Source organism: Bison bison, unplaced genomic scaffold (genome assembly GCF_000754665.1).
Source record: "Bison bison bison isolate TAMUID 2011002044 unplaced genomic scaffold, Bison_UMD1.0 scf7180017864472, whole genome shotgun sequence".
NCBI classification, from domain to species: Eukaryota; Metazoa; Chordata; class Mammalia; order Artiodactyla; family Bovidae; genus Bison; species Bison bison.
The window spans coordinates 6,799,764-6,824,050 of NW_011495033.1; the positions used below are offsets into that span (position 1 = coordinate 6,799,764).

Genomic DNA, 24,287 nt, shown 5'->3' on the forward strand with positions numbered 1-24,287 from the left:
GGCCCGCCTACATTAGGTAGGGCAATCTGCTTTCCTCAACCACTGATTTAAATGTTAATCTTGTCTAAGACACAGTATAGTGAATATATGGAGAAGGGTAGTGGTAACTCACTCCAGTATTCTTGCCTGGAGAATTCAGTGGATAGAGGAGCCTGGCGAGCTACAGTCCATGGAGTTGCAAAGAGTCAGACATGACTGAGTAACTCACACACACACACACACACACACACACACATAGTGAATATAGACAGAATATTATAATCATCAAACTTGCTCAGAGACTTAATTATTCCAGCTATTAATAATGATGTAATGTGACTGAGGTTCTAATTATGGCTATGATAATGCTATCACAATATAGAAATGAATCAAATTAACACATTGTACACCTTAAACTTACACAACCTTGTGTGTCAAATATATTCCAGTTTTAAAAAATGTTAATCTCATCCAAAAACACCCTCACAGAAACACCCGGAGTAGTGTTTGACCAAATAACTGGGTACCCTATGGCCCAGTCAAGTTGCCACATAAAATGAACCATCACAAGGAGGAAGACAGATTAATGATGGAGACACAAAACTAAAAGAATATGATGGGGAGAGACTGTGTAGTGTAGGGTTAATGACTTTATATGCCTCCCAACTCCTGATAACAATGTCTTGAAATTACAGCCACGAACTGATCAATGATGAAAGTAAGAGGAACACAACTTGCTGAGACGAGGTTAGCTCTGTTTTCAATGTTCTGAGTTTGGAGTGAATGGAGTGAGCAGGTCTATCTCTAGGGGCTCCCGGGGCTCCCGGGGCTCCCTACTCATAGGCAAAGGAGGATCCATTTCTTCATTGTCCAAAGAACCTTTGCACACTCTTTTGAGACCAGCCTCCTGATGGAGTTCTCTGAGCTGAGGTTCTTCTGAATCAACCATCTAGATGATTTGCATTCATTTCTTCATTTCTTTCCATAGTATTTTTGATCTTGCTCTCAATAATGGAAAAATAGACGATTGAGACACAATGGGCATCTCCTAGTTTGCTGGGAGGGATGGAGAAAGAAGATACTGCTGTAAGGACTTTCCTGGTGGTCCAGTGGCTAAGACTCTGTGCTCCCTATGCAGGGGACCCAGGTTCGATCCCTGGTTGGGGAACTGGATCCCACATGGTGGAACTGAGAGTTTGCATGCCACAATGAAGATCAAAGATCCTGCATGCCACAAATAAGACCTGGCACAGCTAAATAAATATAATAAAAAGAAGATGTTGATGTAGTGTGATAGATGCTGAGATGGCACATTAGCATTGCTGGGTGTGCCAGGATGTAGGGGACTCCTGACTCAGCAAGGAGTCCAGGGGAGGAAGTCAAGCTCCAGCGATGCTTTAAGGAGGACCAGCAGCTAGCAAGTTGGCTGGAATAGAATGGGTGTGTTTGATACAGAGAATAACATATATAATATCATACAAGACAAGGTTGCACAATATCGGCACACATTTAGGGAACTAAAGTTTGACTAGAAAAGTGGTTCCCACCACTGGTAGCACTTCAGAATCTCCTGGAAGGGTTAAAAAATACTAATGCTGGGTCTTACCCCTAGAGATTTGGATGTAGTTGGCCTAGGGTGGGGTCCAACTGTTTTTTTTTTTTTTTTAGTGCAGCTAGGACTGAGAACCAGGAAAGTAAGAGGTGCTTTTGCTGTTGTTGTTTACTTGCTAAGTCCTGTCTGATTCTTTTGTGATCCTGTGGACCGTAGCCCGTCAGGCTCCTCTGTCCATGGGATTTTCCAGAAAGAGTACTGGCATGTGTTGCCATTTCCTTTTCCAGGGTATCCTCCCAATCCAGGGATGGAACCCAGGTCTCCTGCATTGGCAGGGAGATTCTTTATGACTGAGCCACCTGGGAAGCCCAAAAGATGCTTGAAGGCAGCCAGTGGGGGAATCTCTGCTGGGATGTGGTCAAGAATCTGAGCTTGCTTTGGGGAAACCGAAAAGACTTGTGTTGAGCTCAGCAGAGAAATAAAGACCCACCAAATGTCAACAAGGGCCTTGTCTGCCCTCATAACCTTTTTTTTTTGAGCTGCTGTTTCTTCTTCTCCATTTAAAAATAAAAGTCAAGTGGGAAATAACAAAGCATACAGTAAAATAATAATAAGCGGAAAGATGACTCAATAAAAAGAAGTGATAAAATAATAAAAGCAGGCTGATACAGTAAAAAAAAAAACAAAAAAACAAAACTCAGCCAAACAGAATCACCACCCAGGGCCAGACAATAAAAGCAATAGCTAAGATGTACTGATCCAACTGGTGATCGTGACAGTGAAGGAGGATTATTCCCATTTTACAGAGGAGAGAAATGATGCTTGGGGAGATTACGTATCATGGTTCCAGGGGGTGGGGCAGGGGAATGACTCCATGTGATAGGTGAGGAAATGGAGGTTAACCCAACAAGAATAAATAGCCAGTCAGGGGCAGACCAAGACACTGAGCTCAGGTTTTCTAGCTCAAGTCCAGGGAACTTTCACCTGGACAGAGGCCAAGCCTTGGTGGTATATTGGCATCATCAGGGAAGCTCTGAAGAAATCCTGATGCTGAAGAGGTATTTCTTCAAAGAAGACATGCAGATGGTCAACAGGCATATGAAAAAATGTTCCACACCTCTAATTATTAGAGAAATGCAAATCAAAACCACGATCACACCTGTCAGGATAATTATTATAAAAAAAAAGCAAAAGATAAGTTTTGGCAAACATATGGAGAAATTGGAACCCTTGTGTATTGTTGGTAGGAATGCAAAATGGTGAAGCTGCTATGGAAAACAGTGTCCTCAAAACACTAAAAATAGAACTACCGTATGATCCGGCCACGCCACTTCTGGATATTTATCCAAAAGAATGGAAATCAGGATCTCAAAGAGATGTTAGCACTCCTATGCTCATTGCAGCATTATTCACAAGTGCCATGATGTGGAAACAAGCAAAATGTCCATCACGTGAATAGATATTTAAAATGCGGTATATACGTCCAAGGGTATAACCATTCAGCCTTAAAAAGGAAGGCAATCCTGTAGCATGTGACCACGTGGATGAGCCTTGAGGACATTATGCTCAGTGAAACAAGCTGGTCACAGAAAGACCAATACTATATGACCCCACTTATAGGAGGTGTTTAAAAGAGTCAAGTTCATAGAGTCGAAGAGTGGAACTGTGGTTGCCAGGGGCTGGGAGAGAAGGGAATGGGGAGTCACTGATCTATGGCCATAAAGTTTTAGTTAAATGAGATGAAGAAGTTCTGAAGTTCTTCTGTACAACACTGTGCCTACGATCAACAACACCGCAGTAGACATTTAAAATTTTGGTGAGGGTAGATCTCATGATAAGGGTTTCTACCACAATAAAATAAGAAAATAAAAAAGGAGATCCTGATGCAACCACAGGTCAACCCCTCGATTCTAATCTGGTCCATCTGTGGCTGGGGGGGAGGCACACAGGACGGACAGGAGCAGCCTGGCATGTTTTTGGCTGTCAGTAGTAACGGATCCTGTGTCTCGCGCACCTTTAAAGGTATTTCCTGTCTTGCTATTCCCCCTCGAGAATTAAGGAAACAGAGAGGTTAAGTCCCTTTTACTGGGACACCCAGCTGGTAGTCACTGGCGCCTGTCTGCATTCTCAGATCAGCCTGACTGCCAAGTCCATGCCCTTAAGGCTTTGAAGCAGGGGCCCCTGTGGGGCATGGATGTGGTTGTCACATGCCCTTCCATTTCATTTCTCTGCCCCGCAAGCTTTAGCATCGGCAGCATCACCTTTGTCCTGGGCTTGTCCACTATCATCATGCAGATGGAGAACGGGGCGGAGGAGAACGGGAGCAGAACGGAAGAGTGGAATGGTGAGGTCAGCTGCCCGGGGAGACGGTGGGCACCCGCCAGCATCAGCATTGCTGGGTAACCCCCAGAAGGGCCTGTTGGGAGGACAGGAGCCATCCTTCAAAGTGTCGTGTGTAGGGGCAGAAGCAGGCAAGAGGAGGTGAGCTTAGATACTCTGAACAGGTCTCCAGGCCCTGAAACTGAGGGGTTTGAGTGGGGGTGCTATCAAAGCTCAGTGGGTGAAGATGGTTCTAGAAGATGAGCTCACAGAACTGGGGAGTTCCAGAAGGCCCCGCGTCAGTTTCCCATCATTCTCTCCCAGCCGGGTGCTGGGGGGCCCATCAGTATCATGGGGCGTGTTCTGGGCTGAAGCCGGGTGTCGGGCCACCGCTGTTACTGCTACGGTCACTGCTGCACAGCTCTGGTGAGGACGACACGGTCAGTGAGCCGCCTTCTCCCTCTCCTGCAGCTGTTAACCAGGGCCCTGGACTGGTCTGACCAGAGAGGGGCGTGGGAAAATGAAGGTGGTGGTCAGAGATGGTGAGGGGATACTGGGCTGGTGAGGATGGGGGCGCTGAGCTGAGACAGAGAGAGAGGGAGAGAGAGAGAGGGGAGACCACGCTGGCAGATCTCTGGTCTTTGAATCACCAGACCTGACTCCTTCCACCTCTAGACCTGCTGGGGAAGGCTCAGGAAGAAGTTACTTTGAAATAACTCTTGCTACTGAAAAAGCAGAAACAGTCTCTGTATAACAGTGGGTTTAGTTCCTTCATCTATAATTGGGGATAGTAATCCTCCCCGCCCCTCAAATTGTTGTGAGGATTAGATGAGATTAAGTCAGAAAACAGCCAGAAAAGGGCCAGCACAGTGTCGGTAACACTTTAAGAACTCAGAAGGGTGTCTGCCTCCCTCTCACCCCCGACACTTTGATGAGTGGGCTCATGCGCTGAGCACATGACTTCCGTATACTTCAGTCTTGAGAAGGGCCCATTTGATCAGCCACTCCAGGCCGGCAACTCTGCTTGACTCTCAGGATAAGAAGAGAAATAAGAACGCCATTGTTCTCTGGAGGCTCACCTTGTAGTGGGGGAAGGCTGATGTCTTTTACAGTCTAGTGTGCAGAAACACGGCGCTTTGGGGGTCTTGAGGGGGGCCGGGCGCTTCCTGGGGACATCTCACTGGGGAACTCACTTCTGATGTGACCTTTGAAATATGAGTAAGAGTGATGAATGTAAAGGAAAGGGGTTCTCATTCAGATGGCAGGTTCATCATGAGCAAATGACACGGCATTATTGCCGTCATTTAGTCGTTAAGTCGTGTCTGACTCTTTGGCGAGCTCATGGACTGTAGCCAACCAGGCTCCTCTGTCCGTGGGATTTCCCAGGCAAGAATATTGGAGTGAATTGCCATTTCCTTCTCCAGGGGATCTTCCAGACCCAGAGTTCAAACCCACATCTCCTGCTTGGCAGGCAGATTCTTTAACACTGAGCCACCTGGGAAGCCCTGACATGGCATTACTGGAGCTTAAAGTATCATGGGGAGAGGTCAGCAAGCCTGGGTCACCAGGGTCATTGTGGACCACACTTGGGATCAGTGATGAAGGACACCATCTAAGGATGTCCCCTGGCCAGGCTTTTTGTTTAAAACCTTCAGTCTGGTGAATGTGTGTAGAATAGTTTGGGAGAAGAGTCAGGACTAGATGCAAGGAGACCATCAGCACACCAGGAGGGTGGTCTGAACTAAGGGAAAGACGTTGCTCTTGGAGGGAAGGTGGCCTCACCAGCACTTCAGGATTGATGGGTTGCGGAGGAGTGAAAGATGTTGTGATGGAGAGAAGGAGTGAAGAATGACATTTATATAGCTAGTTTGGATAACCATAGGTTTAAACCATGCAACATGATGAGTTTAAAGCCAAGAATGTTTTAAACCAAGAAGAGAAGACATAGAAAAGAGCTCTAAAACAGTGGGACCATGGGCTCTACTTTGGATGTGCTCAGCTGGAGGTGCCTGTGTTACCCACATGGAGACAGTCAGGAGGCAGTTAGCTGTGAGGTTGGCCGCTCTGGGGAAGATGTAATAGGAGCCATCATCCTGCAGGGGGCAGTAGGGACAGGCATGCTCAGGCATCCTGCAGCCTGCCAAGGTTTCCTTTGTTTTGTCTTTGCCGGGCCTCCTGTGGCACGTGGGATCTTAGTTCCTGGACCAGGAATTGAACCCGTGCCCCCTGTAGTGGAAGCACAGAGTCGTAACCACTGGACCACCAGGGAATTCACAAGAGTGTTTCCTGAAGTGGGAGCGAGGACAGCTCAAGGCAGAAATGCCTAGGAAGTGTATCAGCATTTAAGACCTGGGCAGAAGTGTGTTGCACAAGGGGAGTCCGAGGGAAGCATCGTGGTAGCAGAGAGAGGGCGAGGTAAGAGTTTGAACCAGGTGGAGCGGGCAGCAGGAGGCAAGGCTGCTGAGAGCTCCTGCGAGACAGGAGCCCACGAGGGTCCACTGCACTCCTGGGCAGAACAGTGTCAGGCGAGAGGTCGCAATGGTGATGCCAAGTGTCTCTGGGTTGAAAAATAGGCGAGAAAATCATAGATTTTCATGTAGATGTTTAAATGAGAAGAGAGGAAGAGGGACAGGTCAGTAGAGAGAGAGCCCAGGGAAGGTATTTTAGGAGCTAAAGACCTAAGCACGTCCGTACCTGCAGAGGAAGGAGGAGCCGATGGAGAGGAGATGCTGGTGATGCTGAGAGAGGAGGAGTGGCTGGTGGAACAAGTCTGAGAGATGGGGAAGGATGAAACGCAGAGCTTGGAGGAAAGATGGGTCCAGATCGGCGTAGAGGCACCTTCTCTGTGAGGACGGCTGAGGCTGTGGATGCCTTTGTGAGTGGGGTGGGGTGAAGGCAGAAGGAAGGAGGACATCTCACAGGGGATCACCTTGTTTTTCTCAGTGAGGCAGGAGGTGAGGTGGGACAGGCAAGGGAGGGGAACTCGAGGACGGTAACGAAGGTCCTGAGTACCCTTTGAGCAAAACGGTAGAGAGAAAGCTGACCGAGACGAGCATCAGTACCTGTGCCAGCATCGCTTTGTAATAGAAAGAACAACCAGCTGAGCTCTAGTGCAAAGAGCCCAGTTCTCTCTGTGTCTTTCTTTTCTTATTCATTCTTTCAACCGTCGGATGAGGCAAGTGTTATTAGTTTCCTAATTTTATAGAGGAAGGAAATGCAGCTAGAAAAGTGTTCACATCAGAAACGTAACGCAAAGAGGTGGGCTTCCCGCTGAGACAAGGCTTGCTGCAAAGCACACCCTTGTTTCGTCACCCTTGGGCTTGGGGCCACCCGTTTTCAGGGACACCCACTCCTGTGGCTGGGTTTCATTTCTGGAGTTTATGAAGGTGGAGGGCCAGTTGGCGGGGGCGGTGTGGAGGTCGTGAGAGACAGGCATGTCAGAGGTGGTCAGGGAGAGACAGAACTGGACTAGAAGGCTGCAGAGGTTGGGGGGATGTGGAATGATGACGGGATGCAGGGATGACGAGGCTGTGGGAGCCGGTCGCTGAGACAGAGTGGAGGTCAAGACGGTAACCAGGTGCAAATGGCCTTTGTGATATTGGGGGCTGATCCGCAGAGCCACTGATGAGAGGCGTGGAGGGCAAACCGAATGGGGTGAGACGAGCTTCGAGGGAGGCAGAGCTTTAGCAAGGAGATGGTTTAGAAGGGGTGGTGGGCATGGAGGAGAGTTTTCAGCACTGCCTGGCCTGGGAGAGGGTCTGTGTGTGGGAGAGAGCAGCCTCCACTTGAGAGGCTGCAGGCTGGCAGTGCTCTAGGGGAAAACCTGTCCTCAGTTCAGGCCAGGAGGGGGAGGCTCACTGAAGAGAGCTTCATGGCCGTGGGGCTGCAGGATCGATATGCACTGATGCTGCTGCTCAGCCGTCCCCTCTGGGAACATCTCTCTGTGTGTGTCTTCAGTTGCTCCATTATGTCTGACTCTTTGCAGCCCCTTGGACTGTGGTCCACCAGGCTTCTCTGCCCAAGGAATTTTCCCAGTAAGAATATTGGAGCGGGTTGCCATTTCCTTCTCCAGGAGAGCTTCCTTATCCGGGGATAGGACCTGAGTCTCTTGTGTTTCCTGCATTGGCAGGCCGATTCTTCACCACCAGCGCCACCTGGGAATATCTGCTTATGGCCAAATCCCGGTGGGGCTTTGGAGTCATGTAAACTTTGGTTTCAGTCCAAATTCTGTCCCTTCTGGGAGTTCCCTGGCAGTCCAGTGATTAGGACTCTGAGTTTTCACTGCGGTGATTCTGACTTCCATCCCTGGGCGGGGAACTAAGATCTGCGAACTTTGTCCCTTCTGAGTTGTGAAATCTTGGGCTTTAGGACTCAGTGATGCCTGGCATTTTTTTTTTTTTTTGGCTGTGACACATGGCATGTAGGATCTTAGTTTCCCGGCCAGGGATCAAACCTGCTCCCTCTGTGTTGCAGAGTCTTAACCACTGGACTTCCAGGGAAGTCCCATGCCTGACATGTAGTATGGAGCTCAGAATACGTTTGTGTTCTCCCTGGTTTCCCTCCTCTTCTCTCAGCTGCTGGGGCAGGAGGGTATGAAGCAGGATTGGAATGACCCAGCAATCCCACTCCTGGCTATATACCCTGATAAAACTATAATTTAAAAAGACACATGTACCCTGATGTTCATTGCAGCACTATTTACAATAGCTAGAACATGGAAGCAACCTAGATGTCCATCGACAGATGAGCGGATAAAGAAATTGTGATATATACATACAATGGAATATTACTCAGCCATAAAAAGGAATGAAACTGGGTCATTTGTATTGATGTGGATGGACCTAGAGTCTATCACACGGAGTGCGGTAAGTCAGAAAGAGAAAAACAAGCATTGTATAATAAGGCATATATATGGAATTTATTATAGAAAAATGGAACCGATGAACCTATTTGCAGGGCAGGAATAGACATGCAGACAGAGAGAACAGACTTTGGACACAGCGGGGGAAGGAGAGGGTGGGACGAATTGGTAACACTGAAACATTTACATTAACATGTGTATTGAATAACATAGACAGCTAGTGGGACCCTGCTGGGTAGCAAGTGGTGCTGTGGGATGACCTATGCGGGTGGGATGGGGTGTGAGGTGGGGGGAGGTTCAAGAGGGAGGAGACGTATGTATATTTATGACCGATTCACGTTGTTGTCTGGCAGAAGCCGGGCTTCCCAGGTGGCGCTAGTGGTAAAGAACCCACCTACCTGCCGCTGCAGGAGACACAAGAGACGCAGGTTCGATCCCTGGGTCAGGAAGATCTCCTGGAGAAGGAAATGGCAACCCACTCTAGTATTCTTGCCTGGAGAATCCCATGGACAGAGGGGCCTGGTGGGTTACAGTCCATTAGGGTTGCATGGACATGACTGAAGCGACTTAGCTGCAGGCACACGAGGCAGAGGCCAACACAATATTGAAACAATTATCCTCGAATTAAAAATAAAGGGAAAAAAAGCATAACTGAAGGGGAAAGGGGCTGACCTTGGGGAACCCTCTTGGGCTCTTCGGGGTGTGGCTGATGCTCCACCAGGGCGGCAAGGTGGCAGGCTGGCTGCCCCCTTGTGAGGGAGCCCCCTCCCCACTTTCCCATCTACTCAGGCTCTGTTTCCCTTCTTCTTCCAGGGGTAGCCTTCTGTGAGCGGCCTGCCATCTCAAAGCCTAGCTCTGAGCTAGTGTGGCGGGGGCTTTGTGCCACCCCGCCCGCATGGAAGCCGGGAGCTGGGCTCCCAGAAGGTGGCCCCGCCCGCCCGGGATCGTGCTGCTGGCCTTGGCTTCTGTCCTCAGCAGCCTGCTCTCCTCCGGCCAGGCCAGGGTCTACAGTCGCTGCGAGCTGGCCAGGGTGCTTCAGGATTTTGGCTTGGAGGGATACCGGGGCTACAGCTTGGCTGACTGTAAGGACCTCGATCTCTCCCTCCTGCTCCCCCTCCCTCCTCCTCACTCAAGGGCTGTGGCCTTGGGAGCCTCTGTTCTCCTTTTTCAAATCAGGATCCTATGCGCTGACAGGTGAACTCCCAGGACTGGGGTAAATACCCAGCAGGCAGGCGACGGGTTGTTGTTGTTGTGGAGTCGCCCAGTCAAGTCTGACTCTTTGCGACCCCAATGGACTGCAGCATGCCAGGCTTCCCTGTCCCTCACCATCTCCCAGAGTTTGCCCAAGTTCATGTCCGCTGAGTCAGTATTGCATAGGAACCTGGAAGGGTAGGTGACAGGTGACCAAGCAGAATTGCTCCCTTATGTCCTTTCCTGCTGGTAAGTTGGGCGCCACAGGGAAAGAAGGGTTTCCTATCTTTAATGGAATCATGGCCACTAGGATCAGACACTGCCAGTGAAGTCAGGGGCATGCTGAGCAAAGCTAAGGAAGACCAAGCTTTTCAAGCTGGTGGAAGTTTCGAGACACTAACAAGTACAACCACCCCTGGACTCATTTCTTCTCTAGTTCCAGCCCTTTCTCTCGGTCCCACCTGTGCCTTCCCAGTCGTGTCTCTCAAGAGTGAGCTCTTGTTCATTCATTCCCCAAGCATTTCTTGGGTCTTGCTATGTGCGGACGATGAGACCGAGGGAACGTGGCAGGAAGGAGGTCGGGAGACCCGTGGACTCCTGCTGTTTGGTAGCTGTGTATAACCTTGAGTAAGTCACTTTGCCCCTCTGAGCTTCAGTGGATTCCTTTGTCAAGGAGGTGAGAGGGTGTCAGCCCTGATCTCCTGGAAACAGGAGTTGAGGCTTGGAGGAGCTGATGCACAGGGTCTACCCCGTGAGCTCTCTGGTCTGGGGTGGCCTTTGTCATCCCACCCGCAGGCCTGTGTCTCCACCCTATGCAGGGATCTGTCTTGCTTACTTCGCAAGCGGCTTCAACACAGGTGCCGTGGACCATGAAGCCGATGGCAGTACCAACAGCGGCATCTTCCAGATCAACAGCCGAAAGTGGTGCAAAAACCTCAACCCTAATGTCCCAAACTTGTGCCAGATGTACTGCTCCGGTAGGCGGGGCCTGGGCCCGGGGCTGGCTGGGGCCTCCTCTCTGGCCTTATTTGCTCCTCTTGCTTTTTTGTCTGAGTGGGAACCCCTGCTGCCTGCCGGGTCTACCAAGGATCGTGGGGTGGGGCAGGTGATGAGAGTGGCCCTCCATGAATCTGATTTAGGATCCCAGGTGGGACACTGTCCGGAGAGCTGTGGGAAGAAATGGGGGATGGCTTCTGATGGGGGAAGTGATGGAGTAAGACCTGTGCTTCCAGAGGGCTTGAGAGACAGGGATGGAGCTAGGATGGAGGAGGGTGTGTGTGTGTGAGTGAGAATGACAGACAGACAGACTCTGGATGTCCAACTCCACCTCCTGCTCCTTCATCGTGTTTCTCTGCCTCCCACCCCAGACTTATTGAATCCCAACCTCAAGGATACTGTTATCTGTGCCATGAAGATAACTCAAGAACCCCAGGGTCTGGGCAGCTGGTAAGTAATGTGGGTTGGAGCCCCCTGCTCCAACTAGGACCACAGCAGGGAGCTAACCTGGGTTGGGAAGATCTCCTGGAGAAGGCAAAGGCTACCCACTCCAGTATTCTGGCCTGGAGAATTCCATGGACTGTATAGTCCACGGGGGTCGCAAAGAGTCAGACACGACTGAGCGACTTCCGCTTTCACACTACTTTCCATCTTAAACCAGGCATCATTTCATGGCCTCACACTCTAATCTGCTCACCACCACCAATGTATTTGAAGACAGTACATTGAGTTTTAGGGAATAAACAAGTCACTGGAGGTCACAGAGTCAAGCCTGGCTCTTCCAAGATCTTCCTATGTTGGACCAGGGTCTAGTAACTTTGTTTCTTAACTGTGACATCTTTGTCTAGTACAACAGATCAAAAAAGTTCCCTGCTTGAAGCATGATGAGTTCTCTGGAGACCCCCCTGTCAGTCTTCCTTGCTCACCTCCTTTCCGCAAGATGGCCTTTGGGAGCCATCGTCAGGGGCAAGAGAGTTGGATGAACATCTGCTGGGGCATCAAACTAGATCTTTGGAGCCCCTGGAGCAGCAGCCCTACAGCTTCCCAGCCTCTTCTGATGGGAGCTTCACTCTGTAGAGCCTCCTACCTCCCTTTCTTCCCATATCTAGATGGGAGACCAGCAGGGGACAGAATGTGGGGCAGGTAGAATTCCCCCAGGTGGTTGGAGCACAAGAACCCATTGCGGATGCGAAAGTGACAAAGCTGGTGAGGTCATCGGGAAGGCATCAAATGTCAGCGCAAAAGTAGAAGGAAGGGGGGTGGGCTACAGGCAGGGGGGACTAGTGGGGAAGCCTTGGCAGGAGTCCAGTGAGAGATGGAAGGTGTGGACGTGCCCAGTTGTATGGGCGATGGGCAGGAGAGGGATGGGGGTGAGGGGCTGCGGAGGAGGAACAGGGACAGGTGATATGTGGCCAGTGAGGGAGAGGAGGAGCTGAAAAGGATTGCGGACATAGAGGAAGTCTAAGGTGGGCCTTGAGGTTGACCACAGCTTTGGAGACATGTTGATTTGCGCCCTGAGAACTGAATCCGGAGTGAGGCAGGCTCAGCAGGAGAGGGTGCACATCTGTAAAATCAGGAAGGGTGAATGCAGGCTAAGGCAGGAATCCGAGGACTTGGAGGTACCACTCTGGGATGGGAGAAACAGATTCCATAGGGCTAAGTCAAAGAACAACTCTATTGTATGCTGGGAGTAAGTCTCTGAGAGGTGTCCCCAGAGGGCAGTGGTCGCAGAAAGAAAGGTGCTGTCTGTTCCCTCCACACAGGCACCTGAGAACTTATCTGTGCCAGGCTCTGTGCTGGGTGCTAGGCTTCAGAGGTGGTGGAGACCCAATTCTCGGCCCTTACGGATCTCAGTCTAATGGAAGAGATGAACAAGCCAGTCAACCCCTCTCACTTAATAGATCTACTGAGGTCCTTTAAGGGCACTCTTTGCCATTGGGCTTTTTGACACTGACATTCTAGAGGACACTAGTTATCCAAACTTGGAACCCCTGGGAATGTAGGACCCCCAGGACCCCAGGATCTTGCTTATCATCCTCAAGATGCTTGTGTGACACTGGAACAAGGTAATGGTCCTAAAAGAGCCTATAAACTATAGTTACCATCAATGAAGAGATCCACATTGGTAGTGAGGGAGAATAAGACCCAGATTGGTAGCCAGGGAGAATGGCATGTGGGTGCATTTCCATCGTTTACAAGCTGTGGGCCGTGGGCAAACAATTTCCATCTTAGTTTCAGTTTTTCATTTGGAATATAAGGAACACAGTATCAGCTCAATCTAACTTACAGGGCTGCTGGGGGGATGGCAGATTAATGCGTGATGGGTGTGACAGTGCTGTGTAAACCATAAAGAGCCGCACACCTGTACGGTGGCACTGTCTGCAGAAGCAGCATGGTGTAGGAAGAGAGAATTGGACTGAGGCTCTGGACCTCAGGACCCCAGGCCTTTGCCACTGACTCCTGGGTGAACTCGAGCAAATTATTCTGTATCTCCATCAATAAAATATCAGGCTAGACAGATAACTTGTTACGGGTCATTCTCTTCCTTTAAAAAAAAAAAAATCTTTTTTTCCCTAGGGGCTTCTTGGCTAGTTAACATGCTGGCTTGTCTCTCTTCCCCTTGCCTGGCCCCTTTCCTCACCTCACTTCTGGTTTAGTGCCCACACCTCCTTCCCGTTCTTCCCTGGGCAAAGACTGAAGACTGTAGCTGACTTGCTCTCTCCTCTTCCCCATCTTCCACCCTCAGGGAGGCATGGAGGCATCACTGCCAGGGCAAAGACCTCAGTGACTGGGTGGATGGCTGTGAGCTGTAGGATTCTCTCTGGATGGACGGGCAGAGAGAATGGATGGCAGCTTGGGAGACGTTGCCTGGTTCCTGACCTAGGCCTGGGAAGACAAAACAACTAATAAAGTATAGTTTAATACATGTGTTGTTGTGCAGTTGCTAAGTCATGTCCGACTCTTTGGGACCCCATGGACTGCAGCACGCCAGACTTCCCTGTTCTTCACCATCTCCCTGAGTTTGCTCAAACTCATGTCCATTGGGTCGATGATGCCATCCAACCGTCTCATCCTCTGTCAGTCTAAGTGTGGTTCTCAGCTATCACTGTGTTTCCAGGTGGTATGTTGGAGCCAGAAGCATCTCAGGAGTTCCTCATTTGTCTCCATGGGCTGGGGTTCAGTTGGTCTTCAAAACCTTCGATGGAGGTTTGCCTCCACTCCTGGAGGCCTGACTGGGGGGTATGCATCAGTGCCTTTATTGCCCACCCCTGGCAGAGTTTCCCAAGTGAACCTCGTGAGTATATGAATGAGGCATCTTGAATGAATGGTAGACACTCAGCTCAGTTTGTAGAATCAGTGAATGAATGGGCCCTGATACCTCAATGGTATTGGTAAGCGCTAGCTTTCAGGTTCCAGGCATATCTCTAGAGGGAACCATGGCCCCTTCTGAGCCCTCATGGGGAGTGCTCTATCTCTCATAGGGGCCATTCAGGCTGCTTCTCATCCAAGTCTGGCTCACCTCCCTTGGAGCAGGGAGTTTGGCATAGCTTGGGAAGAAGTGGTTGAGTGGGGTTTTCTCCTTTATCCTGGCTGCCTGGCCTTGGAAAGGTCATTCCACCTCTCATAGGCAAGTTCCTCATGGGTAAGAGGAGCTAATAAAGGCCATTTTACAATAATTTATCAGAAGCATAATATAGTGCAGTGAGGTGCCTGGTACAGGATGGGTCACAGAGTGGGGGATGGGGGCTCCAGAAACACTGACCTCGAGTCTGGTTTCCCTGAGGTCTGGGGCTGCCAAGCCCCCACCCGCCTCGTGGGCACATGTCCTGCTTGTCTGGTGACCAGGGCTTCCTTGGGAAGTCTGTACCAGTACCCTCATCACTGTTTGCTGAGGAGGAGGAAGAGGGGAGGAGAAGGTGCTGGAAGAAGGAGCAGAAGGGGACAGACTTTGGATAAAGCGGCAGAAATTTCGATGGGAAATGGGGGCAAATTAAGTGAAGTTCTCTCATATTTTAAAAAGACTGTTTTGATGTGGACCATTTTTAAAGTCTTTATTGAATGTGTTACAGTATTGCTTCTGTTTTACTTTTTGGCCACAAGGAATGTGGAATCTTAGCTCCTCCACCAGGGATCAAACTTGTACCCCTTGTATTGAAAGGTGAAGTCTTAACGCCTGGACCACTAGGCAAGTCCTGTTTGTCATTTTTTAAAGTTCACTAATAAGGACCTACCATACAGCAGGGGGAACTCTACTCAGTACTCTGTAAAGACCTATATGGGAAAAGAATCTTTAAAAAAAGCAGATATATGTATATGTATACCTGATTCGCTTTGCTGTACACTTGAAACACACTGTAAATCAACTATATTCCAATTTATAAAAATAAGGGAAAAAAGTACAGGTCACCTCATCATTGTACCAGTGTGGTTCCAGGAAACTCATTGGAAATGGACTTTTGTCCAAGGTAATGCAGTTGGTGGAGCTAGGATTCCGACAGGGCTGTTGAACTCCAAAGGTTGTGCTTTGTCCTCAGCGTGTCCCAGCCTCCACAGCTGGGCCAGCTCTTGGACGGGACCCCCGGCATGGGAAGGCACGGTGGACAGAGCGCAGCAGAGAGACAGTCCAGTTCTCTCCAGCAGGCACCCAAGCTTCTCCAGACATTCCACGTTCTCCTCTACCTCCAAGCCTTTGCTCAGGGATCTCCTCTGCAAACCTGCCTCCCTGGCAACTTCCCCCCACCTTTCGAGGCTTCAGCCAGAAACTGCTCCTCCTCAGGAGACAGTCTGGTGCCTCTTCTTTAATGGGTACCTGGTACATCTCTGCTGCCCGACTCTCTGCTCAGGTTCTTGTGTGCTGGTCTGTTGCCCATCTCTGCCTGCCTCCACTCTGAGCCCCATTCTCTTGATATATGAACCCCCTCAGTGGCTAGCACTGGGGATCTCTGCAAGGAGATCAAACCAGTCAATCCTAAAGGAAGTCAACCCTGAATATTATTTGGAAGCACTGATGCTGAAGCTGAAGCTCCAACACTTTGGCCACCTGGTGCGAAGAGTTGACTCATTGGAGAAGACCCTGATGCTGGGGAAGACTGAAAGCAGGAGAAGGGGACAACAGGATGAGATGGTTGGATGACTTCATTGACTCAATGAATATGAATTTGAGCAAACTCTGGAAGATAGTGGAGGACAGAGAAGCCTGGCGTGCTGCAGGCCATGGGGTTGCGAAGAGTTGGACACAACTGAGCGACTGAACAGCAACAAAGTGCCTAGCGCAGTGCCTGGCTGCGTAGGGAGCTCACAGAAAATGCTCAAGGGATGAGGAAGTCTGGACAGAGGCCCCACCTGGTGCTTTGAAGTTTTCCAGCTGTTTCTTCTCCTTCTTCCCCGTAAAGCAGGTGGAGCTGAGGATTCTTTGGTGGCCGCCAGTATCTTCCTCTTGGGCTTAACTTGGATGGAATTCCTTTTGAAACGAAGCTGCAATGTCTGAGTTACACTGAAGACAAATGGCCCACGGTGGTGCTAAGTTAGTCAAATGAGCTACTGCAGAAGCACGGCAGCGTGGACAGCAGATTTAAGGAGGCGAGGCGTCCAAATTCCCCATCCCAAGTCATCACTCACAGCCATTAGCACCGGGTGGTTTTATTCTTTTTTTTTTTTTTAAACAAAAGGCACTATTACAGCCTCGCTTGGGAACAAATGAGATGTCAACAAGGTGCCTGTCTGGGGACTCGACGGCAGCCGGAGAACATGCCCACGCATTTCCTGAATGCGGTGGATGCGATGGTCACCTTCCTGAAGAAGCAGGTCACAGGGATGTTTGCAAAGCGACGCTGCAGTTGCTTTCTGCATGTGCAGGTCTCCTTGGCCCTTGCGATCGCCACACGTACAGGATAATCTGATGAAATCCCATTTCCAAGGTTCTCTTTCATCCTCTCTTTCTGCTCATTCATTCATTTTGCCATCTGTGAAAACTTGCTAGTACCCAAGCTGCAGCAGGTGCCAAAGATTTAAAAAATTGCGGGAGAAAAAAAAAAATGGAAATCGATCAAATCCCATCTATCTTTTTACCCTTCTTCCTGTAAATTGAAAAAGGACAGAATATCCTTTATGGGAGGAAAGTTGCTCTTGTGATACCCTGGAGTTCTTTTGGAGGAGAGTTTAACACTTTCTAGACCAGGGGTGAGTTCCTGGAAGATCTGGCTCCTTGGGGTCCATAACCCTTCTAAAATTGTATGCAAAATTTTGTGTACGTCTATTGGACCATGTGCCTTTTTTTTCTTGGGGAGACAGTTCATAGCTTTCACGTTTTAAAAAATACAAACAAGGCTAAAATCAGTGTTTTACGGGAAGAAAAAGAAAGAAGAAAAGATAGAAAATATACACCTTAGCTCATTTAATTCTCATACTCAGCCTGGAACCTAGGAACCATCATCTCTGTCACATAGATGGGAAACAGAGGCTCTGAGAAGTAAATGGAACATTTGCTTGGATACCTGACACCTATTCTCAATTTAGAGTCAGAGACTATTAGAGTTGAGCTGTACCAGAGACTTTCTGTCCATTTCCCACCCCTCACTTTTTTTCTTTTAATTTTAAAAATTTTACTTTTTTGGCTGAACTGCGTGGCATGGCATGAGGACTCTTAGTTCCTGACCAGGGACTTAACTTGCACCCCTGAAGTGGAAGCGTGGGGTCTTAACCACTGGACCACCAGGGAAGTCCTTCTCATCTTTCATAGAGGGGGAAACTGAGGCAGAGAAGTGAAATAAATTGTCCAAATTTATATGGTCAGTTTATAGCAAAAATAGGTCAGAAATTCAGTCTTTTGACTCTGTCCAAAGCTTTTGCCAACTATTGCTTTGTTCTTGCAAAGCCAGTGAGTGTAGGTTTCACAGAAGGTTAAATTGAATTAGTAAGAGATCGTCCCCTTCTACTCATTCTCAGGCTAGGCTTATTCCCACCGACCTGTTTCATGGTCTCCAGGCAACTTGCGGCCTCAAACACACTGAGCCCATCAGTCTTAGGAATACACAGATGCACGTGCAAAATGATTCCACACTCTAGGAATCCCAAATGGGTAGGGACAAAGCCATTAGATAAGGACATCAACCCTTGGCTTGGGAAATCCAGTCCTAGACATTTGGAAAGCTGAGGAAGAAACTTAAAGGATTTCAACCATGATGCAGAGTGGTACCTCAGTGTGGTGTCCTGGCCCTGCATCCATACACGTCCACCAGCCTCTCGGTGGTCATTTTGGACATTTCCCCCCTTTTTTTCTTTACTTGACTCCCCTGGACCTTCGTGCAGTCCCACAGCTGTGCCTCCTCCAGCGTTCCGCCCCCCGGGCTTCCCATATGCTGCTCTAGCGTTCTTCTGCTGCAAAAACTCAGATCCATCTTTCAGAATTGTTTACTTGTCAGTATCCCCACTCAGATGAGAAATGTCTTGAGGGCAAGTGCCCGGCGCTTAATAGACAATCACTGAATGGAGACCCCTTGTTCTTCATGTTCTTTCCGCTTCTTTGGTTGCCTGCTCCCTTCCCAGTTGTGCCAGGAAGCTCGCTCTGTGCAGTGTGGAGTCTGCCCCGGCTGTGGCTGGATTAGGGCTGGCGGCACCTCCCCCACCCCCAGAGGAGTCAATTCCTTGCCTCTCTGTAACAGGGGAGCTCATTCATTGGTGCTTTCTGGAGGCTCTTGTCTCTGCTCCAAGTTTAGTTCTCAAAATCGAACTGAATCTCTGAGCTTGTGGAGGAGGAGGTCCCAGATTCCTCCTTGCATTCCAGGCTCAGGCTGGCTGAGCTGAGCTTCACCCGAGGGAATCATTAAAAGATCACACTTGGGCTTCCCGGATGGCTCAGTTGGTAAAGAATCCACCTGCGATGCAGGAGATCCAGGTTTGATCCCTGGGTGGGGATGAATCCCTGGAGAAGGAAATGGCAACCCACTTCAGTATTCTTGTCTGGAGGATCCCACGCACAGAGGAGCCTGGTGAGTTATAGTCTGCTGCTGCTGCTGCTAAGTCGCTTCAGTCGTGTCCGACTCTGTGCGACCCCATAGACGGCAGCCCACCAGGCTCCTGTCCCTGGGATTCTCCAGGTAAGAACACTGGACTGGGGTGCCATTTCCTTCTCCAATGCATGAAAGTGAAAAGTGAAAGTGAAGTCCGTCAGTCATGTCTGACTCTTCTCGACCCCATGGACTGCAGTCTACCAGGCTCCTCCGTCCATGGGATTTTCCAGGCAAGAGTACTGGAGTGGGTGCCATGGCCTTCTCCGGAGCTACAGTCTACAGGGTTGCAAAGAGTCAGACACAACTGAAGGACTAAGCCACCACACCTGCGGGTGGGGCCAGGCTCTCCCATTCTCCCTTCCAGCTCACCAGAACCTATCTAGAGACCCTCTGTGGATTCTTTGCCATTAGGTGTGCTCAAGGTTAAGACTTTGACAAAAACAGGTCCTAGCTGGAGAGGAAAATAAAAGAACTCTGGGCTCTCTCGGCACCAAACAACAAAAGATCAGTGTGTAAACAGCAGGCTCAGCCCCTGGCAAATACTTTCTCCTTTCACCTAACTGTGGCTGATTCTGTTTCTGAGATTATGTGCCGTTATTTGATTGATTGATCAACCAGTCAATTGGTTGGTCTGACCCTTTGAGGTCACTGATAATTCATCCTTGCAGTTTGACCCTATGATTGCATCAAGCTCCTAGCCACTGTGTCACCATTTGGGCGATTCTTGAAAATGTGACGCTGGGACCTCCCTGGCAGTCCCATGGTTAAGACTCCACCTTCCCGTGCAGGGGGTGTGGGTTTGCTTCCTGGTTCCACATGCCATGGAGTGTGGCCAACAATTGAAAAAAAGAAAATGTGACACTTTCCAAGTCTCCTATGTCTACCAGACCTCTTCACGTCATCCCTAAAGAAATGATCGCACACATGACTACTTGTTTGAAATAATGATAATAAAAAATACCACCACTCCCAGGAATTTAGGCTTACGACTGTATCTTTGCTCAACAGCAAGTTAATTATTATAATCGGTAGCTGGCTATTGATTTACTCTCTCGGATATCCTGCCTTTTCTTTAAATAAGTAAAGTTTACAGACCTGCTCCCAGATGAACAAAGCCAGAATTCTTAAATCAGAAGGGATGCATACATATCCAAAGCCTGGAGCAATCCAAACCTGTTAGAATATTCTTCACTCGGCATCCCAGATTGATCTGAAAAAATTTAAAAAGGAAGCCAGAAATCCAATGAAGTAGTTCAAATTGCAATTCAAGTTATAGATTTTAAAAAAATGTATGAAACTATTAAACTGGAATGAGGCAGAAGCATCCGACAGACTCCCAACTCACTGAATAGACACTTAATGTGGTTTCCATCCCCGATGGGAGCAGTCTGAAGACACTCTGTTCTACATCCTATAGTCAGGCACCAGAAGGACTATTTCCAGTCTGATGTAGTGAGGACTGAACTTCTCTTTGGAGAGGGACTTCCACACTTCAGGTGGCTAAAGTATTGGGGCTTCAGCTTCAGCATCATTCCTTCCAATGAATATTCAGGACTGATTTCCTTTAGGATTGACTGGTTTGATCTCCTTGCAGTCCAAGGGACTCTCAAGAGTCTTCTCCAACACCACAGTTCAAAAGCATCAATTCTTTAGCACTCAGCTTTCTTTATAGTCCAACTCTCACATCCATACATGACTACTGGAAAAACCATAGCTTTGACTAGATGTACCTTTGTTGGCAGAGTAATGTCTCTGCTTTTTAATGCTGTCTAGGTTGGTCATAGCTTTTCGTCCAAGGAGCAAAGGTGTTTTAATTTCATGGCTGCAGTCACCATCTCCAGTGCTTTTGGAGCCCAAGAAAATGAAGTCTGTCACTGTTTCCACTGTTTCCCCTTCTATTTGCCATGAAGTGATGGGACCAGATGCCATGATCTTTGTTTTTTGAATGTTGAGTTTTAAGCCAGCTTTTCCACTCTCTTTCACTTTCACCAAGAGGCTCTTTAGTTCCTTTTCACTTTCTGACATAAGGGTGATGTCATCTGCATATCTGAGGTTATTAATATTTATCCCAGAAATCTCGATTCTAGCTTGTGCTTCATCCAGCCCGGCATTTCAAATGATGTACTCTTGCATGTAAGTTAAATAAGCAGGGTGACAGCCTTGACATACTCCTTTCCCAATTCTGAAATAGTCCATTGTTCCATGTCCGGTTTGAAAGTGTAAGTGAAAGTCCCTCATTTGTGTCCAATTCTTGGCGACCCCATGGACTATAGTCCATGGAATTCTCCAAGCCAGAATACTGAAGTGGGTAGCTGTTCCCTTCTCCAGGGGATCTTCTCAACCCAGGGATCAAACCCAGGTCTCCCACATTGCAGGCAGATTCCCTACCAGTTGAGCCACCAAGGACGATGTGACCAGTTAATAACCTTGAGATGGGAGGATTCATATGAAATATTGGTTGGGTCTAATACAAAGAGTCTTTTAAAAATGGAAGAGGCATACACTACCATGTGTAAAACGTAGGAAGTTGCTGTGAAATACAAGAAGCTCAGTTTAGTGTTCTGTGATGACCTAGAAGGGTGGGATGGGGATGGGTGGGAGGGAGGCTAAGGAGGGAAGAGATATATGTATACAAATAGCTGATTCACTTCATTGTGCAGCAGAAACTAACACATTATAAAGAAGCAATTATACTTAAAAAAAAAACTAGTTACCTAAATACAGAACAAAAGAAGAGGCAGGCAGGAGAGGATCTGAGTTAGAGGAAGGCGAGACTAGTAGGTCATTGTTGCAATGTAAAGACTCAAACCATCATTGCTGTCTTTGAAGAAGGAGGAAGAGGCCACAAGCCAAGGAATGTGGGCAGACACTAGAAGTTGGAAAAGGTGAGGAAATAGCTTCTCCTCTAGAGCCTCCGAAAGGAAGATAGCCCTGCTGACACCTAGATTCTAGCCCAGTGACAGCCACGTCTGACTTCTGGCCTCCTGGACTATAATACATTTGTACTGTTTTAAAGTCACTAGGTTTATTGTTTTGTTACAGCAGAGATAGAAATCTAAAAGGTCCCTTCCAGTGGCTGCATCCTGTTTCTGGAAATGAAACCCCAGCGTGGCCAATGCCAGCTAAGAGGATGCGTGGAAGGACGCGTCAGGGCTGTGCTCTGTCCCAGCTCCCCCTGGAGCCCTGTGAGTGCCAGGTCCTGTCCTTCCTGTGCGTCAGTGTGGCTGGTGTGCCTTGTCCCACCGGCAGGGGGAGTAGTGCTGTCCTAGCATCTCGAGTCTGAAGGGGCCTCTGGAGAGCATCTGTGAAGACACAGGTAAGGTATTATTTGCAGCCTCAGGTGGAGGGAACGGAGCCCAGAGAGGTGCATGATCTCATCCATCACTTCCTTGTGTTAGGAGAGGGAAAGACAGGGATTGGATAGCAAAGCAGGGACCAGACCCCTGGTCCAGCCAGCGCTTTCTGTGCACTTGTGCAAGAAGAGGGAGGTATGAACCATCTTAGGTCTTCCTTCATGACTTTGGGGGTGACTTTGAGTTGGGAGTGGTTGGGGGGCAGTGAAAGATTAGACTACAGGAGCTGCCCCTGTGGAATTAGCAGGGCGCTGTGAGGGCAAGCATTCTGCTGGAGCAGTAGAAAGCTGTCTCTTGCCACAGAGGGGCTTGAAAGGGCATGTTCTCTCCCCACCAGAGGCATTTTCCCACCTCCTTTCCCACATCCTCTCAGGAGGATGCTAGAGTCATGGGGAGCAAGGCAGAAGGAGGTCTGTTGGATGGGGAGACGGGGTGGGTTGTAGAGTGGGATGGGAAAGGCAGGAGGGCGGGAGGGAGGCCAGGCTGGGGCAGGTGTCCAGACCGAATTCACTGACCGGGTCAGGAGGAGCCAGGGAAAGGGATGTGAAAGCCTCCTCTAGGGTTTGCAGGTCTGGGCAGCGAGTCCTGCCTCCCTGTCTTTGTGGGCGTGGTGAAGCCATTTACCGTGTTGCAATCAGCACGGTATTTGATGCAGGATAGGACAGAATAGAATAAGAGTGTACGTGTTTTGTAAAGGTAAGTGTTTCATAAATTTTATCTCCCCATCTATTTGTCATCTATCTATTATCATCTATGTCTGTCTATCTGTCGGTTTTGACTTGGCAGGTCTGGCCCTTTGCTAACATCTTGGGGAGAAAGAGTGTAGGGAAAAGGCAGAGACGACTCGGCCATGTCCACAAGACCAGCTTTTAATATGACCGTGATTGGAAGCACGAATAAATAAACGCCAGAGAAAATGGAAAAACCAAACCAAAGCTCGGAACATCAAAACCCAGATTCAGAAAACGAAAGGAAACATATCTCCGACAAACAAACAAACAAATCAACAAACAAAAAGCTCCCCCCACCGCGAAGAGACAGAATCAGACTGTACAATCCGTGTCACAGGGAGAGCCGACGGCGTGGGCCCCGCAGCTGTGCCCCCCGGCCCGCCGCACCTCCGTCTCGGGCCCCTGGGAGGGGAGGAGGGCGGCCCCGGGCACCCTGTGGGCCGGCCTGGGGAGGCGGAGGGCGGGGTAGGTGGGCAGGTTAAGAACCTTCACGAACGACAAGAGGACCGGACGGCGTCCAGGGCTCTGCGGGTTCCCTCTGGAGTGTGCAGGTGTGATTCCAGGGCGGCCTCGTGGTGGTGCACTTCGGCGCTGGAACCCGGTCCCTCTGCAGGGCTGCTGGAAACCGCACGGCGAGGGTCGCGGACGGAGAAAGACGCGGACGCGGCGCCGTGAGGGTCGGAGCATGCAGTGCTTTGTACATCTGGCAGTGAGATGTGATGGCGGGTCGGTTCTCAGACAGTTTCAGGGCGGGACTCACTTCTCCTAAGAGGGTCGGACGCGCGGCGGCGGGGCCCGAGGACGCGTCGTGCCAGACGTGGCCGGAGCGAGGTTTCAGCAGAGTTTGCTATGTGTGCATAGGGGGCTCTTGCTTCTTTCCGTCGGTGGGCAGGGGCCATCCGACCTGAGCCTGCGGTCCCCTGTCCTGGTCCCGGGCCAGGTCCGTTTGGGGGTGGGGGGTGGTGGTGCCGGGTGGTCCGAGGGCCGTCAGCAAGCAATCTCCTCCAAGGTCCCCAGGGCCGTCTGCAGGGGCACGTTCACAGTGTGGCTGATGGTTTCGGAGTGGTTTGGCATCGTGTCACAAGTGCTCTGGCGGGGAAGAGGAAAGTGCCTGTTGATGTTCATTCAGCAAAAATGTGTCCCAGGGTCCCTGCAGCCCAGCCCAGGCCCTGAGAACTGTGCAGCCCACAGTGGGCTCTCCCGGGCACTGCTCCTCCGCCCCAAACCCCTCCGGTGCTGGGTTGCCATCTTCGGTCATGAAGCTGGGGGTGAGGGGCTCACTGCCTTCAGAATCGT

The 24,287-nt window shown here is 49.6% G+C and overlaps 2 protein-coding genes across 2 annotated transcripts in view; one reads left to right on the forward strand and one right to left on the reverse strand.

Moving 5' to 3' along the window:
• The first annotated feature begins 4,151 nt into the window (after positions 1-4,151).
• On the forward strand, positions 4,152-13,824 carry SPACA3 (sperm acrosome associated 3). The gene is made up of 5 exons (XM_010861482.1): positions 4,152-4,290; positions 9,525-9,793; positions 10,721-10,879; positions 11,270-11,348; positions 13,645-13,824. Exons 2-5 carry the CDS (start codon positions 9,607-9,609, stop codon positions 13,709-13,711), a joined length of 492 nt encoding a protein of 163 aa, XP_010859784.1. The 5' UTR covers positions 4,152-4,290; positions 9,525-9,606; the 3' UTR covers positions 13,712-13,824.
• Positions 13,825-23,113: 9,289 nt separating this feature from the next.
• Positions 23,114-24,287, reverse strand: part of ASIC2 (acid-sensing (proton-gated) ion channel 2) — a 1,220,326-nt gene continuing 1,219,152 nt past the window's right edge. The window contains exon 10 of the mRNA XM_010861483.1: positions 23,114-24,080. Coding sequence (XP_010859785.1) covers positions 23,979-24,080 — 102 coding nt within the window. The 3' untranslated portion in view covers positions 23,114-23,978. The remainder of the gene's footprint in view (positions 24,081-24,287) is intronic.